At 43.4% G+C, this 16999-nt stretch overlaps 1 protein-coding gene across 1 annotated transcript in view; it reads right to left on the minus strand.

The window, feature by feature from the left end:
• Positions 1-4400, minus strand: part of PTEN (phosphatase and tensin homolog) — a 308757-nt gene extending 304357 nt beyond the window's left edge. The window contains exon 1 of the mRNA XM_030203074.1: positions 4126-4400. Coding sequence (XP_030058934.1) covers positions 4126-4204 — 79 coding nt within the window. The 5' untranslated portion in view covers positions 4205-4400. The remainder of the gene's footprint in view (positions 1-4125) is intronic.
• Positions 4401-16999: the final 12599 nt, after the last annotated feature.

The following is a 16999-nucleotide window of genomic DNA, read 5'->3' on the forward strand; positions in this document are numbered from 1 at the left end:
AAGCAAAACTAAACAAAAAAGTTAAAAACTGTATGAAAAATAAAAATTGCGAGAAATATTGTAAGCCCTTTAGATCAGGGCACTATCTACTGCACTTGTATCTAAATTTGTTTTCAGCTTAGACTTGTAAAGGCAAGTAAATATAATTTAGTATTATGACCAGCATTCCAATTTCATAATAAAAGCAGAATTATTTTGCTAAGTAAACTTTCAATATCGATTTCAACAGATGCAAATAAATTACTGATCTCCTATAATTAGAATAAATTGTATAGTTTATATATAACACAAAAATTAATTTTGCTACACAGAAACCAACTAAATTACACGAAACAGAAGCAAGCAATACCTTAAAACACACCACTTAAACAGTGAGGCAACGAGATTTTGTAAACCTCTACAGATATGAAGACTTGGTGCATTTATTTGGAAGACCTTGAATATGACGGAAACCAGTACTTAAATTCTTTTCACAACCGTACATCAAACACTGCAACCTTGCTGTCCATACACTTGATAAGCCATGATTTCTTCAAGATGTGACAAGTACAAAAAGTGATTTTCCCCTTGAACTTCCAAAACCTCTGCTTAGGTGTAGAGTAATAAACCTAATGATCAGTGCAATGACCTGAAAACCAGGGGAATTGGGTTTGATTCCCACTGCAACTCCTTGTGACTCTGGGCAAGTCACAAGCCTCCAATTCCCCTGGTACAAAATAAGTACCTGTATATAATATGTAAACCAATTTGACTGTAAACATAGAAAGGCAGTATATCAAATCCCACCCCTTTTCCATTAAGTTAATAGCCTCTGGAAATAAATGGCTCAATTGAAACCAGTATTCTACAGATATAACGGGAACCAGTAATCTACTGATATAACAGATCAAAAATAAACAAGTTACAAGATGTCAAATTATAGAATGCTATTTAGTGGAAATACACATTTAAAATACATTCTCATCATAGTTGCACCCAGTCATTGGCTCTAAGATCTTGGTAGCCTCAAGACTGCATGTAGTTGGCAGGTCACTGTATGTATATACACACACAAAAAGCAGGCAGGAATCTTTTCTTTGGCTAAAGTGAACCTTACTCTTAACATTTTAAGAAAACCACTATAGTTAAATGGCCCGCTCTTACCAATAAAAACTACCATCACAATTACTGAAATGTAAATATTTCTGATTTAACATTTCTACTGTCACTACTACATTTATATAAGAAAATATTTAAAATCAGACATCTTTTTAGCTAGTTCAGTTATCTGAAATAAAACTCATTTCATTCTCAAAGAATAACTATAAAAGAAGCAAACAAAAACAATATGAAAATGCAACTGTGAAGAAAAAAAACAACAAAAAAAGAGTCTTAAAAGGTATTCGTTTTAAATAATGCACAAATTCCTGGAGGAAATGTCCATAAACAATTAAGATAGACTTTGGGAAAGTCACTATAGAGGCATATTTTCAAAGCCTTCCAAAGTTCCCATAGAAACCTGTGAAACTTGGAAGGCTAAGTGCTTTGAAAATATGCCTCTATGTCCCTGGGGTTAAGCAGCAGACTTGCTACTTTTTGGAATGCTGCCAGGTGCTTGTGACCTGGATTTGGCCACAGTTGGAAACAGGATACTGGGCTAGATGAACCTTTAGTCTGACCCAGTTAAATTTAAAAAAAAAATGCCTAAATATAATTTTAAACATGAATTATTTTTGCCATTATCTACCATGTTACCTAAAATCTTTTCAAGCTCAACCATTCATAACTGACAAATGCAACTAAACATGTAAATTAAAAAAGTGAATTTCTAACTATACTACCACCTTCACAGTGCCTCAGAATTAAGACTAACACGAGTTACAACTATAGCATTCAAAGGATTTATGCTTATTCTATTAGGGCCCTGTTTACAAAGGAACACTAGCGTTTGTTAGCTCATGCTAAAAATTAGCGTGTGCTGTGTAGGCACCCATAGGAATATTGTGCGCACCTACAAAGCACACGCTAATGGACGCTAGCGCACCTTTGTAAACAGGGCCCTTAAATTGTCTCTTTGAAAATCTACTAGAGCAAGATTTATACTAACATTTCACTAAACTAAATGTTTTAAAAATAAAGTGGGTGACAAAGGCAGATTATAAGGCAACAACAACAAAAAAATTAAAGAGTTCAGCCTCTTTTTCAGTATTTTTTTGCATTCATCTGACAAGCACGTAAGAGAAAACCTCCAAACTGGAACTTTAAACTACCCACACCTAGGGGTCCTTTTACCAAGCCGCACTAAAAAAAGTATCTGGCGCTGGTTATCAACATGTGAGTTTTCCGCACACTACAGCCACTTTTAGCATGATAGGAAAATGGCCACCTCACCATATTGTTGTAATGGCCATGCACTAACTCCCCCCCCCCCCCCCCCATTTACTAACCACACAGCAACACCAACACAAGCCAAAGTGAATGGGCTGTGTCATCATTAGTGCACCACCAGCCTCTAGCACATCTTAGTAAACAGGGGGGGGTAAATATCCCCATTAGCGTGTGACCATTACTGTAGGAGCCCTTACCACACCACCTATTTAGGAGGCGGTAAGGGCTCCTGTGCTAATCAGGTAGCACACGGTAATGTGCCTGTGCTACCCGATTTAACGTAGGCACGCTTACTCTCTGCCCATGGGCACACCTCCCACGCTGGAAAATAATTTTTTTTTCAGTACAGTATTAGCACATGCTGAGCAAAACTACCACAGGACACCTCAGCTCATCCCACAAATGACCTTTTAGCACACGGTAAGCCCAAGTTAGGCCCACCCAACCTCACTAAAAAGGGCCTCAAAGAAAAGAAATGTTGCAAAGTTATTTATAAAGTCCTGTGAAATACCCAACTGTTCAAAAAGTAACTGAAAATATCATTTAACACTTCATATAACATATTTAGCACACGCTTATATTAACACTACATTGAAAATATAACTGAATTAACGGACCTGATTTTTACAGTATGAATTTACAGTTCACACAACTAAATTATTCAACAGAAATTCACATTTATCAATATTATGAGAACTAAATGGTCATTTTCAAATCATAGGATCTATAAATATTTTTCTCTTAATAGTTCATAATTTTATACATACATTAGGTTTTAAGACAGCATACCACTAACAGTGAACTTGATTTTAACTTTCATGTAGCAAAACCTGACCCAGCAATACAATTACCAAAATAAACCAGTCAGCAAAACAACACTACACAAATAACAAAAAAGCTATACCAAGTTTGTATTAAAAAAAAAAGTATTGCAAGATTTATTTTTTTTTTACTTTGAGGACTAAAAATCTATGTAATTTTGTAAGTCTGTGCGCTTTGGAAATTAGACTTTTAGTCTTTCCACACAAAAAAAAACACAGCAAGTGCATACTGCAAACCATAATTCTGATATACTTAAATATAAAATTCCAAACTAATATGTATTTAACAGCAAATACCAAGGAGAAAAAAAACAAAAACCCAAATACTAATAATCAAGTAAATTAAAAAGGTAGTAATTGATGCACACAAAACAAGTTCTAGTTAGCTGCTTCTTTCCAATAATTACTTACAAAAACTCCTTCTGCAATTATCATCTTCCTATTTCTGAAAGTTCCTGAATTGTCAAATTTAGCTTTAAGTATCTACTTATGTGCTACCAAGGAAACGAAATGAAATCACTGCAAGGTTCTGATGCAACACCAATTTTCATTTTGATTTGATCCATATTCATAATCTATGGCCTAGGTTCACCGACTTCGCATAATTAGGCCTCTCATTTTAGGAGCTAGCAAAAGACACACACTTTTAATTTACATGGCAAAATCGTCGATTTTAAAACACAATGGTCTTGGACCAGTGTTACAACCAAATGCATACGAGACCATTATACACTGACAGCTCACACTGCCCAGACTTTCTATTTAAATGAACACACCCTTAAATGCCAATCAACGCCAAACAAATCGTGCAAAAATAGAATACAAAAAGCAAAGTCTAATATAAGTTTTTTATTACAATCCTGCCCCAATCTAGAAACATGAACCAGAACGAAATAAATCGATCGGAGGGGAGGGGGTTGCATGGGTAAAGGGATACAGGTCAAGTCTAAATCAAATCCATCCTCTTGGTATCTCCTTTTGTTTCTGCTAACCATTTCTTTGATAATGGCAGTCATGTCTGGGAAACTGGTGCTGGCACCTCTGCGGTGCGGCGGCGGCGGCTCGGCTCCCTGGCCTCGGCGCGCACGGGGCCTGCGTCTCTCAGCCCAAGGCCCGGCCTTGCAAGACGGAGAAGCCCAACGGCCTCTTCTTCCAGGAGCTCGCTTCGGCCGCCCAAGCCTCGGCCTCTCCTGCCACCGCCGCCGCCGCCGTCTTTAAGGCGAAAGGAGTGGAGAGGAGAGCTCCCCCAGTCCACTCGCTGAGCCCCCCAAAAGAGGGGGCCGGAAAAAGATGGGGAAGAGCAACCGCGGCTCACACAGCGTAACACCAGAAGAGAAAAATGTCTTGATAATAACTGTCAAAATATCCACAGAAGTTCCACGTCGCTGCTGTTACAACTTTTCCTCCACCACCAACCGATACCACTTTCCGCGTAAGATCCGGGTGAAAAACCGCTAAAGGCCTGCAAGAGCGGGCGCTGGCGTAAGAGAGGCCGCCCGCCACTCATCTCCCTCACACCAACTCCTCCACTTCCATCATGGCTTCCGCAAGCCGAACAGAGAAAGAAAAATCGAAAGCTCCACCAACACAATCCCTCCGCCGGTCCGACAAAGTAGTTCCGCCACATCATCTCCCGCCTCCTCGGAAACCGCTACCCCAATCCGTGCCTCCTCCGCCCTCTCATTCTCACAGTTCCCCTGCCCCTACAGCTCTATCCATGCCCTATTCAGTTTCAGGCGGAGAGATCAAGGGGGCTTTAAAAAGGATGTTGTTTTGTACTGATTTGGGGTTTTTTTTTAAGAGCAGATGCAGAAGTTCTAATTGTGGTGGAGCAATACAATTAACGTTTCAAAAAGAACTATACTCCTCCTTTCTCTAGGTCACTTGGACCCTAACTAGGGAACTTTGTGGACTTTTTTGTGGCTTTTTTTTTTTGCATTTATTGTAGTGTGCGATGTTTCATTCTGTTGTTGGCTGATGTCACAAACATAGGTAGTAGCGCCTGTCCTAGGGGTGCACGCATAGCTCGCACTGACCTATAGATCTTCGGGACCATTCTCATCACATGTATGTGTCTCAGCTCTCGTTTTTAAAGAAACGTCAACAAATGGGCAGTGTCCGAATTTCAAAAGCAAGAATTCATCAACTTGCTAAAAACTGTGGACAAAATTATGATAAAACTAAAAGCGACTCCAAGCGTGGTAATATAAAACAATCAACGACAGAACAGCATTAAGACCTAGGGCCAGGCCCGAAGGGAGGTATGAGGGCTGCCTCTTACTAGGGACGTCGAGCTCGTGCTTGTAGAAGAAGCGGAAAAGTAGGGGCACAGGACCCGGGCGCCACCTGCCGGTCTGCGGCCAAACCCCCGCCCCGAAGTCGTGCGGTAGCACGGAAATCTGAAGGGGTGGGGGCTGAGGTCACTTGTTGCTAATAAGAGAAGGGTGATCGGGTGTGGTGCTGAGGATGGAACGGATCTTCCTAGGCGCAGCTTCCACGCCCCAAGCACGGCGAAAGAGTGGGGAGTAAAGCGAAGTTGTGCTTCTCATTTAATTTCCACGTGGCTTTGTTTTTAAGGTTTTTCCGGTTACAGATGCACACATTTGCATGTACTTTAAGAACATAAGAGTAGGTCAGACCAATGGTACATCTAGTCTAATATCCTTGCTTCCAACTGTGAGTGATATACTCGATCAATGACTTACTTCTGTCAAATTTATATAAGGTACCATAGGTGTATACAATATATAGTTCTTGGGTACCTAACCAAACTCCAATAGACCAATTCTTCAATCAGAAATTTCACATATATATATTCTTCAAATTAACACCTTTCACTTTCACGTTTACTTTCTTTAACTTTTTATATAGTGACCTCAGGTGCTCATCGCCAACAAAAAATTTTTGGCAATGTAAACAGCAACCACCCTGTTCATCGGTTCACTTAATTTATCTTTTAGATCTTTTTCCGATCGGACCCAGAGGTTCTACTGTCCGACATGCATGTTTTGCTCAGAAGCGAGCTGTCTCAAGGACATTCCCCCCTGACTCTTTTAGCGCCAGCTCTGCTATAATTCTTCGGGACCAACCCCCCACAAAGATTTGCGGCTGGTGCTAAAAGAGTCAGGGGGGGAATGTCCTTGAGACAGCTTACTTCTGAGCGAAACATGCATGTCGGACAGTAGAACCCCTGGGTCCGAACAAAAAAAAGATCTAAAAGATAAGTTAATTATATATATATATAACATTTCAATAAAAAATGGAGAAATACAATTAAGTGAACCGATGAATAGGGTGGTTGCTGTTTACATTGCCAAAAAGGTTTTGTTGGCGATGAGCACCGCTGAGATCACTATATAAAAAGTTAAAGAAAGTAAATGTGAAAGGTGTTAATTTGAAGAATATATACGTGAAATTTTCTGATTGAAGAATTGGTCTATTGGAATTTAGTTGGGTACCTAAGAACTATATATTGTATCCAACTGTGAGTGGCCAGGTCACAAGTACCTGGCAGAAACCCAATTAGTATCAACATTTCATGCTACCAATCCCGAGGCAAGCAGTGGCTTCCATGTCTAGCTCAATAACAGACTGTTAAATAATTTAGTATATACGTAGAAATCACTTTTTTTACATTTGAAAAAGTAACAGTTTATGGATATGGTTTTTCATTTTGGATTGCATTTATTACTTTATATACCACTTTGTACATGGTGTTAAAGTGGTTTACAAACAAAATACATTGGTAATAGGTAGTATATAACAATATTGCCTACAATCCAAAAGCACAGGTTCTACAAAAATTAATTAAAACATTGCTGAAACAGCCAAGTTTTTAAAACTTTTCTCATGCCTTTGCCCTGTTTTTACTCTTTGTTTCTTTTTTTACTCTTTGGCTGGCTGGCTGGCTGGCCTCTTTTCCTTGTTTCTAAATCTCTCCACTTTCTTCCCTGTATGCCTAATAGTTAAGCTGGCCCTGCAGTCTAGAGGTGTGGGGGAATTATTTTTTTTCTTCCAATTCCCTTCTATTCATCTTTCCCATTTCTCATTCACCTAAGCCATGGCTAATGCATTCATTCCTTACATTCTTATTAGTTGGTCCCAATTCCCTCTCCTTTCCATCCCATATAGCATAATTGTATGTTTTGTCCATCGCTACACCCAGGTTGCAAATAGTGTAGGAGAATGTAATGTAACCAGAGGCTAAACTTGGGGGGGGGGGGGGGTTGTTTTTTTTAACCTTTGGGGGTCCTGAAACTAAATTATTTAAGTTCCTGGGAGGTCTGGCTGTACCCATATCAATGGCAGCATTAAAGAGCTGCGAATAACACTTGTACGTGTTAGTGCATGCATGGAACTGAGCCAAAATGCAGGCAACAATGCCTCCGAGCAGAATGGGAGTGTGGGGGGGGGGGGGGGAAGGGCCTGCAGGAGCCTGAAGACGGCGTGAACATTTGCGCCTTCCATGGACACCGACAGGGACACCTGATGTAAATAAAAGTATGTTTAAAAGAGAGGAAGAGATCTGGCCAGCAAAAATATATATGTTGGGGTGAGGTGGTAGATGTAGGTGGAGGAAGTGACGTCACCTGTAATCTGCTATAATATGCACAGCCGATGGCGGATTTAAAATCCACTATCATTGCGATACAACAGGAGTTGCATAATGATGTCAAGGGTATACGCAAATCCATTGAGGGTATGGTCCAGCGTCTCGAATTTGAGGAGCGAGTTATAGACTATGATGGCGACATCTTATCTCTGAAGAAACGCTGTACTGATTTGGAAACTAAACAGGAGGACCGTCTGGCTAAGCTGGAAGATGGTGAGAATAGAGCCAGGCGTAATAACTTACATGCTTGGGGCATACCTGAGGCACAAGGAGATCAATCTGTGGAAGTTCTAATGCAAAAAAATCTGCCATCAGTTTCTGCGCGCAGCCAACCCCGGGGCTGAACTACCGGCGATAGATTATGAACATGTGCATAGGACCCTCGGCCCAGAACCAGCGAATTGCCCACTGGATATTGTGGCTTACTTCCTCCGCCACCCAATAAATGAGCATGTCCTTCGAGCTACTAGACAAGTGGGTCATATCACTTGGGACAATGCCAAAGTAGAAATCTTTGCAGATAATTCACCTATTACATTGCGCAGGCGCAGAGACTTTTGCAAAGTGATGAGATGCCTTGCCTCCCATAATATTCGGTATAGGTGACTATATCCCTTTGGCCTATCGTTTGCGATACAAAATCAACTCCATACAGTTACCACACTACACGTGGCCCAGACCATACTAAAGGCACTATGGAGGAGCAGATCATGGAAACTCAGGGAGTGACAAAATGGGTGCCTCGGGCCAAAGGTGTCATTGGGGCAACTACAGCGAGGTTCTGTGGCTACCTCAGATAGCCCCACTTGACTGTCTCTGTGCTCCATCTTTGATGGCTATCGGTACCAATTTTCACCTATATACTTGTGTGAAGTTGCTCTCTGTGATTTTCTCTGTATGATCTTAGCAATGCAAACGGGAATACCGATTGTTTGTTTGTGGGATATTCCTGCTGGAGAACTTGCGACTTGTCTGTAATGAGGGGAGGGAAAAGACCTTGTAAGCTGTATTCTCTTGTAAGGCCCGATTATGCTGAGCCCTTTTGTTGGATTGGGAGTTAGGGGAATGGTTGGAGGGTTAGGTATAAGGGATAGCTGTGAGAGTGGGGGAGATGGGAGGGATGGGTTGGGGTATGGGGATAGAGCTATTTCTATGTTTTCTATTCTCGGGGGGGAGGTATGCTGGGGCGATAGGAGGATAGGTTTCTGACTTTGGAATTACAGTTCTTGCAACATTAGTAGTTTTTTTGTTATGTCCTTATCAGTTAATCAGCTGGTTCTTTTCACCTTGAATGTGCGTGGACTTAATACTCCCTGCAAGTGTCAGCTGTTATTTAAAGAGGCTGAACGATTACAGGCAGGAGTTGGGTTCATTTAGGAAACGCACCTTCGGTTGAAACCTGAATACCTATTATGCCATAAAAAGTAACCCCATATATTTATGGCATCAAATAGATCTAATGCCAGAACTAACGGAGTGGGGATCATTATTGCACGTTCCCTTAATCCAGAGGTGCGAGAGAAATCTGGGAGGTATATTCTTCTGAAAGTCCTCTTGGGTAAGTCTCTCTACACCTTGGTCAACATCTATGCACCGAATTCAGAACAAAAGAGTTTTTACCTGGAAATTGAGAAATTATTAGGTTCCTATTTGGAGAGCCAGTTGCTCATAGGGGGGCGATTTCAACCTGACTCCTGACCCATTTATAAATAATTCAGCTGGTGGGATTCACTATGGTCATGCAGATAGGAGGTAACTGAAAAAGCTGTTTACTAATTTGAATCTGATAGATCCCTGGAGGCACCTTAATCCCACGACACGTGATTATACTTGCTATTCAGGAGACCAGGAGTCCCATTCCCGCATTGGCTTTTGGGTTGATAGGTGCCTCACTCATCACTAGATTGCATTGAACCTTGTCTATGGTCCAACCACGCACCAGCCTGGATCTCGCTGTCAGAGTCCTTTGACTGCTTTGGCCAGCGATATTGGAGGTTTAATGATGGACCTCTCGGAGATCCTCAGAATGTTGCCCAAATAGAAACAGCTATTAAAGAGTGTATTACCTTCAATGACTTGCCTGAGATTTCTCCAGAAGCTGTCTGGGAGGGTTGAAGTTTGTCATTCGGGGGGCAGGTGATCTCATTGGGAGTCTATAGGCGAAAGCAAGAGCCCAAAAGCACGCAGAGTTAACCAAAAGATTGGGAATTCTTGACCAGCAGCATAAGCAGGGTAGAGGGAACAAGACTATATTGGCCAAGCTGGAATCTATACGCAATTCTATTCAAGAATTAGACTTGGAAGATATAGCCGAATGCCTGCAACTCTGCAGCAGAATATTTTGAAATGGATAACCGGGCAGGAAGGCTATTAGCTTACAACTTAAAACGAGACAGATAAGAAACTTTATTCCAGTTATCCCGGATCTGGCGGGTGTTGAGCATAGGGATTCCCCACACATCAGTTCTGTCTTTACCTCAATTCTATAGGGATCTCCACACCCCGGAGTCCAGTCCAGCACAACAGGAGGTAGACCAATATCTGGCCCAAGTGCAGCTTCATAGTTTAACGTAGAGGGAGGCCTCTCATCTTTCAGAACCTATTACAGAGGAGGAGACTTTAATGCTATTAGGTCACTATCCACTGGTAAGGCTCCAGGCTTAGATGGCTTTTCCAATGGTTCTATAAATGTTTTCGCACCTATTGGTGCGCCCCGCTGACAAGATTGTTCAATAGCTTTCATCAAGATGGTATGCTTCCTTGTTCATGGCGACTGGCTGGAGTGTCACTGATCTTGAAGCCTGGCAAGAACCCCTCCTGCTGTGGTTCTTACTCCCTATTGCATTGTTAGGTACAGATTACAAGATTTTTATAAAATATTAGCCACGCGCCTCCAGTCCTACATGCCCAGATTAATTCAGGACAACCAAACGGCTTTTATAATGGGTCACCAAACTTTCGATAACATCAGACGAGTGTTACATGTGCTGTCCTTATCCTGCAAACAACATGTTCCTGCACTGGTACTGGGAATCGATGCTGAAAAAGCATTTGATAGGGTCTCATGGGATTTCTTATCTAAAACCCTTAACCAAGTGGGGATAACGGGTCCGTTTCCAACCTGGGTAAAACTCTTATACACTAAACCCTTATCCACTCTGCAAATTAATGGGGCCTATGGAAATAGCTTTGAGGCTTTTTCGAGGCACCCATCAGGGACGTGCCCTGTCACCTTTACTGTTTGCTTTGGCTATGGAACCACTAGCTGAGCTGATTAGAACTAGAGTAGATATAAAGAGGTATCCAAGGAGGAGGATGCAACACCAAAGTGTTATTATTTGCTGATGATATTCTCCTTACCCTATCGATCCCCAAGTATCGCTCGCAGGGGTGATGGAGGTCCTAGTCGCTTATGGAAGGGTCTCTGGGTTTAAAATCAATATAATTTAATTAAATCAGAATTCTAAATATTTCCCTAGGGAAAGAGTCCTCAGATTGGATTCGTGCCCACTACCCCTTTGGGTGGGTGGGAGAATCTTTGAATATCTAGGGGTCCAGCTCATGGCCAAGAAGGGGAATCTCTATGCAGCCAATTATCCACCGCTGTTACAAACACTATGGGAAGACCTAGATAGATGGGCCTCCCTTCGTGTTTCCTGGTTGGAGAGGGTTCAAGCGATCAAAATGATGGTGTTTGCCCAAACTCTTATACCTGTTTACAGCGCTCCCTATCACTCTCCCAGATGTACTTTTTAGGAAACTGCATCGAAAACGTTTCCAATATATCTGGTGACGCAAGCCACCTAAAGTCCCAAGATCTGTGATGTTTTAGTTGAAGGCTAATGGAGGGATGGCAGTTACTTTCAAGTTACTACTTAGCAGCTCAAATGAAATACATGGTAGCCCTGGCAGAGGGACGCTCATAAGAGTTGGGTACAGATGGAACAACACATGCTGGGAGAGAGACCTTTGGCTTGGATCCCTTGTTATCTATGGATGAGTTACGGGTGCTATGTAAGGCGGGTTAACTCCATCATTGCTGTACCTATCTGGATTTTGTTGTGCACTAGAAAGCGCTTTTTCCTGGGAGGTCCTATTTCTAAACTACACCGGTCTGGGTAGTGGAGGGTTTTGAGCCGGGTAGATCAGATATTCGCTATACCCTCTGGGCCGACTCTGGTTTATCCCAGTTGGGCCAGATAGTTGAAGAAGGGCAGGTGGTTCTCTTTTCAGCCCTAGAAGAAAACTTTGGGGTGCATAAGGAAGATTTCTATCAATATAGACAAATATCTAATTTCATACAACCGACGAGCACTAAGACATCTCAGCCAGGACACTACACTGATGGAAAGGGCAATGCAGGGGGGTAGTGGCAGGGGGAGTATCTCCAGATTCTATTGAGCCTTGCTCCAACAAGTTGCCCCCCCCCCCATTAAATATGTCCAGAAATGGGAACGTGCCTTAGGGCGAGATTACCCCAAACAAAAACGGGAACAAATATATTGCAGGTTGCTTAAGGTTTCTATAGGAAGTAATATGGTAGAAAATGGGTATAAAATGCTATATATGTGGTATCTCGCCCCCAGCAACGTTTACATAAAATATATCCCTCCTCTTCTGGTCAATGTTGGCGTAATTGTCGCTTACGAGGGACTTTTGTATATAGCTAGTGAGACTGCCCCCAAGCACAGACCTTTTGGATAATGGTTTTTTGAACTTCTTCAAGATATTTTGGGTGTACCAATCGAGGCAACATGGGATGTGGACTTCTGCATATTAAAACTGCGGATCTACCAAGGAAATATTGTAAACTAGCTTTTAATGTCATGATGGCAGCTCCGCTTAGCTTTGGCATCTCTCTGGAAACACACCATAGACCCCTACACATTAACTTTTAATAGCTAAAATGGACTTTGTCTGCTGTATGAATAAACTGACAGCACTTTGCAGGAACATGGGACCCCTTTGTGAAATGGCGAACTGGGGTGCCACAACAATACTTGCTGTTTGAAATGTCCTCAGTTTTCCATCCTACTGTCCTCAGGGAGGGTGGGGAGGGGGGAGGATTAATTCCACGGGAAGTGTTAATTAGGGGAGGGAAAGTTTCTGGGGGGATAATGTAATGGTATCAGTTTAATTGTCAGGATTATTGAAAATATATGTAGCATGATGTTGTGTTGGATCAGATACAAATATATAAGAATATAAAATACAATTTTAAAAGACTTATTGAAACTGCAGCAGAAACTGGCTTTCAGTTCAAGCCCCTCTTACCCCTCCCTTTGGGAACATTTAAAAGGACAAAGGCACTACTTCAGAAGTCTTCAAACTTCCTCTCCCCCTCCCACTTGAAGGACTGGTAACAAAAGCATGACTAAGGTGGGCACCTGAAGGCTCATCAAGACATCTCCACCAGCAGACAGAGAGTCTGGAAAAGTGTAAATCCAGATACTGAAAACAAAGGAAAAACCATAAACAAGGCATTTGCTTGTTAATTGCCTCAGATATGTATATCTGCCCCCTCCCATCAGCTATCAGACATGAAGACGCCAAGACATGTGCAGAAAGGAAAGACTTATAATGTGATCATGTAACAGACTACGATAACCATAATGCCTTGCAAAATATCCAGTGCAAACCAGGAAGCAAATGATCCAGGACATGCACCCACCATGCTTCTCTGCTAACTATAAAAAGCCTGGAAATAGCCCAGCTCGTCTCTTGGGACCTGCCTCTTTCTTGGGATCTGCTGCTCTGGGAACCTGTAGCTTGTCTCCCTGCTGGGAAGACATCCCTGCAACCATGTGCTCATCAATCTGCTGGACCACAGCATGCTTGTAACAAGGACTGTAAACCTGCTTATAATCGAACGAGAAAAACGCCCAAGTTCACGACCTAAATCGGGAGATGGACGTTTATCTCACAAACCGAATAAAGCGGTATAATCGAAGCCGATTTTTGGACGTTTTCAACTGCACTCCATCGTGGATGCGGACAAAGTTGATGGGGGGCGTGTCAGAGGTGTGGCGAAGGCGGAACTGGGGCGTGGTTATCTGCCGAACAAAGATGGGCGCATTTCACTGATATTGGGAACAAAGTATGCGTTTTTAGCTAGAATTTAGGACACTTTCCTGGACCCTGTTTTTTCACGAATAAGGCCCCAAAAAGTGCCCTAATGACCAGATGACCACTGGAGGGAATCGGGGATGACCTCCCCTGACTCCCCCAGTGGTCACTAACCCCCTCCCACCACAAAAAAATGATGTTTCACAAATTTTTATTTCACCCTCAAATGTCTATACCCAGCTCCCTGGCAGCAGTATGCAGGTCACTGGAGGAGTTGTTAGGGGGTGCAGTGGACTTCAGGCAGGTGGACCCAGGCCCATCCCCCCTACCTTTTACAATGTGCTGCTTAATGCTTATTAGTCGTCCAACCCCCCAAACCCACTGTACCCACATGTAGGTGCCCCCCTTCACCCCTTAGGGCTATAGTAATGGTGTAGACTTGTGGGCAGTGGGTTTTGAGGGGGATTGGGGGGCTCAACACACAAGGGAAGGGTGCTATGCACCTGGGAGCTCTTTTACCTGTTTTGTTGGTTTTGTAAAAGTGCCCCCTAGGGTTGCCCGGTTGATGTCCTGGCATGTGAGGGGGACCAGTACACTACGAATCCTGGCCCCTCCCACGAATAAATGTCTTGGATTTATCTGTTTTTGAGCTGGGCGCTTTCATTTTCCATTATCGCTGAAAAAACAAAAACGCCCAGCTCACACATTGTTGAATAAAACATGGGGCGTCTATTTTTTTTCGAAAATATAGTTCGGTCCGCCCCTTCACGGACCCGTTCTCGGAGATAAACGCCATGGAGATAGGCGTTTTTGTTCAATTATGCCCTCTAAGTCAACCTAAAAACCTTTGATTTGAACCTGTTGCTTTGTTTTATGCACAAATTCTCTGTAACAATCCTTGAAGCTATCTCTCGCTTCAATATTTGTATTTTGAATAAACCCTTTTGAAGCTAAAAATATAGTCTCTTTGTGTTCTGAGCATATGGTATCTTTTAAATTTATACTGATAGCGCATGGACACTCTTAAAACTTAGTGCCAAGGCCGTGCCAACAGGGTAAGTGGGGTAAGCACCGCAGGGGGGCGCCAACTTCTGGAGGGTGCCGCCGCGGTGCTTACCCTCGCCGCTTACCACAGCTCCGCTCCGCCCTGGGGGCTTTAAATCTTTTACCTCCGACAGTTGCAGCAGCTGAGCAGTGTCAGTGAAAGCGCTGCCGACGTCTCCAGCCTTCCCTGCTCATTTGTTCCCTCAGTGTCCCACCTTCTTCTGACGTCATTTCCTTACGAGGGCGGAACACTGAGGGACCGAACGAGCGAGCGTGAAGGGAAGGCTGGAGACATCGGCAGCGCTTTCACTGATGCTGCTCAGCTGCTGCAACCGTCGGAGGAAAAGGATTTAAAGCCCCCAGGGCGGCGTGGAGCTGAGGTAAGGAAAGGGCAGAGAGGGACATGGATGGGAGGGCAGGGCCCAGGGAGAGGAGAAATTGCTGGAAATGGAGGGGAGGGAGAGAGGAGAATTGCTGGATTTGGATGGAGGAGGGCAGAGAGGACAAGGATGGACATGGATGGGAGGGCAGGGTCCAGGGAGAGGAGAAATTGCTGGATATGGAGGGGAGAGAGAGAATTGCTGGATATGGATGGAGGAGGGAAGGGCAGAGAGGGACATGGATGGACATGGATGGGAGGGCAGGGTCCAAGGAGAGGAGAAATTGATGGAAATGGAGGGGAGGGGAGAGAGGAGAATTGCTGGATATGGGTGGAGGAGGGAAGGGCAGAGAGGGACAAGGATGGACATGGATGGGAGAACAGGGCCCAGGGAGAGAGGAGAAATTGCTGGACATGGAGGGGAGGGGAGAGAGGAGAATTGCTGGGTATGGATGGAGGAGGGAAGGGCAGAGAGGGACATGGAGGAGAGGGCAGGGCCCAGGGAGAGAAGAAATTGCTGGAAATGGAGGGGAGGGGAGAGAGGAGAATTGCTGGATATGGATGGAGGAGGGAAGGGCAGAGAGGGACAAGGATGGACATGGATGGGAGGACAGGGCCCAGGGAGAGAGGAGAAATTGCTGGACATGGAGGGGAGGGGACAGAGGAGAATTGCTGGAGATGATGGAGGAGGGAAGGGCAGAGAGGGACATGGATGGACATGGATGGGAGGTCAGGGCCCAGGGAGAGGAGAAATTGCTGGACATGGAGGGGAGAGAGGAGAATTGTTGGACATGGATGGAGGGGAGGGAAGGACAGAGGAAGGAGATGCACATGGATCGAGGGGAAGGGAGAGAGAAGAAATGCTGGGCATGGATGGAGGGAGGAAAGAGAGAGGAAGGAGATGAGATGAGGGAAAAGGAAGAGAGAGAGAAACTGCACATGGATGGAGAAAATAGGCAGAAGCTGGATCCACTGGACAGTCAAGTCTGCGGAGGACCCAGCTTTTACTTATGGATATAGAGCAAGAAATGAAGAAGAAAGGAGGAATGGAAAGGAAGCCCTGGAAACGGAGTTAAGAGGACAGATAGCAGCAGATCATACTGGGCCAGCATGATCAGAAAAAGAAAGTCACCAGACAACAAAGGTAGAAAAAAATAATTTTATTTTCATTTTAGTGTTTGGAATATGTCCACTTTGAAAATTTACATCTGCTATCTTATTTGCAATGTATAGCAATTTGTTTCTAAGAATACTGCTGACAATTCCTGTCAGTGTGGCAAGTGATGAGCGATCATGATTGCTATTGAGAATGATATATGTGCCCATTTAGATATCAAAGATTTAATTACTAATTTCGTAAACATGAAAGCACGAAAAGCTAAGTGGTTGTAAACCCTCTATTTGTTGAGCAATCCCACAAAGATGCACTCCATCTTTCAACTCCTATTTCCTTTGCATCTTGTGCCACACGGGGCGGGGGGGGGGGGGGCACCAACTGATATCTGCAGGGGGGCACCAGAGACCCTAGGCACAGCCCTGCTTAGTGCCATGCTCTGAGCACATAATTTTAAATCTTGCAGTACATGCTAGTGAAATTACAGAAATATAGCATTTAATTCCTTTGTATTCTTGCAATTGTAAATCATTCTTACCTTATAGGTAAGTGGTGGAGAAATATTAGCGAGTGCTCTTAAAATATCCCTGCTCTTT

The sequence above is a fragment of the Microcaecilia unicolor genome, chromosome 5 (genome assembly GCF_901765095.1).
Source record: "Microcaecilia unicolor chromosome 5, aMicUni1.1, whole genome shotgun sequence".
Classification (NCBI taxonomy): Eukaryota; Metazoa; Chordata; class Amphibia; order Gymnophiona; family Siphonopidae; genus Microcaecilia; species Microcaecilia unicolor.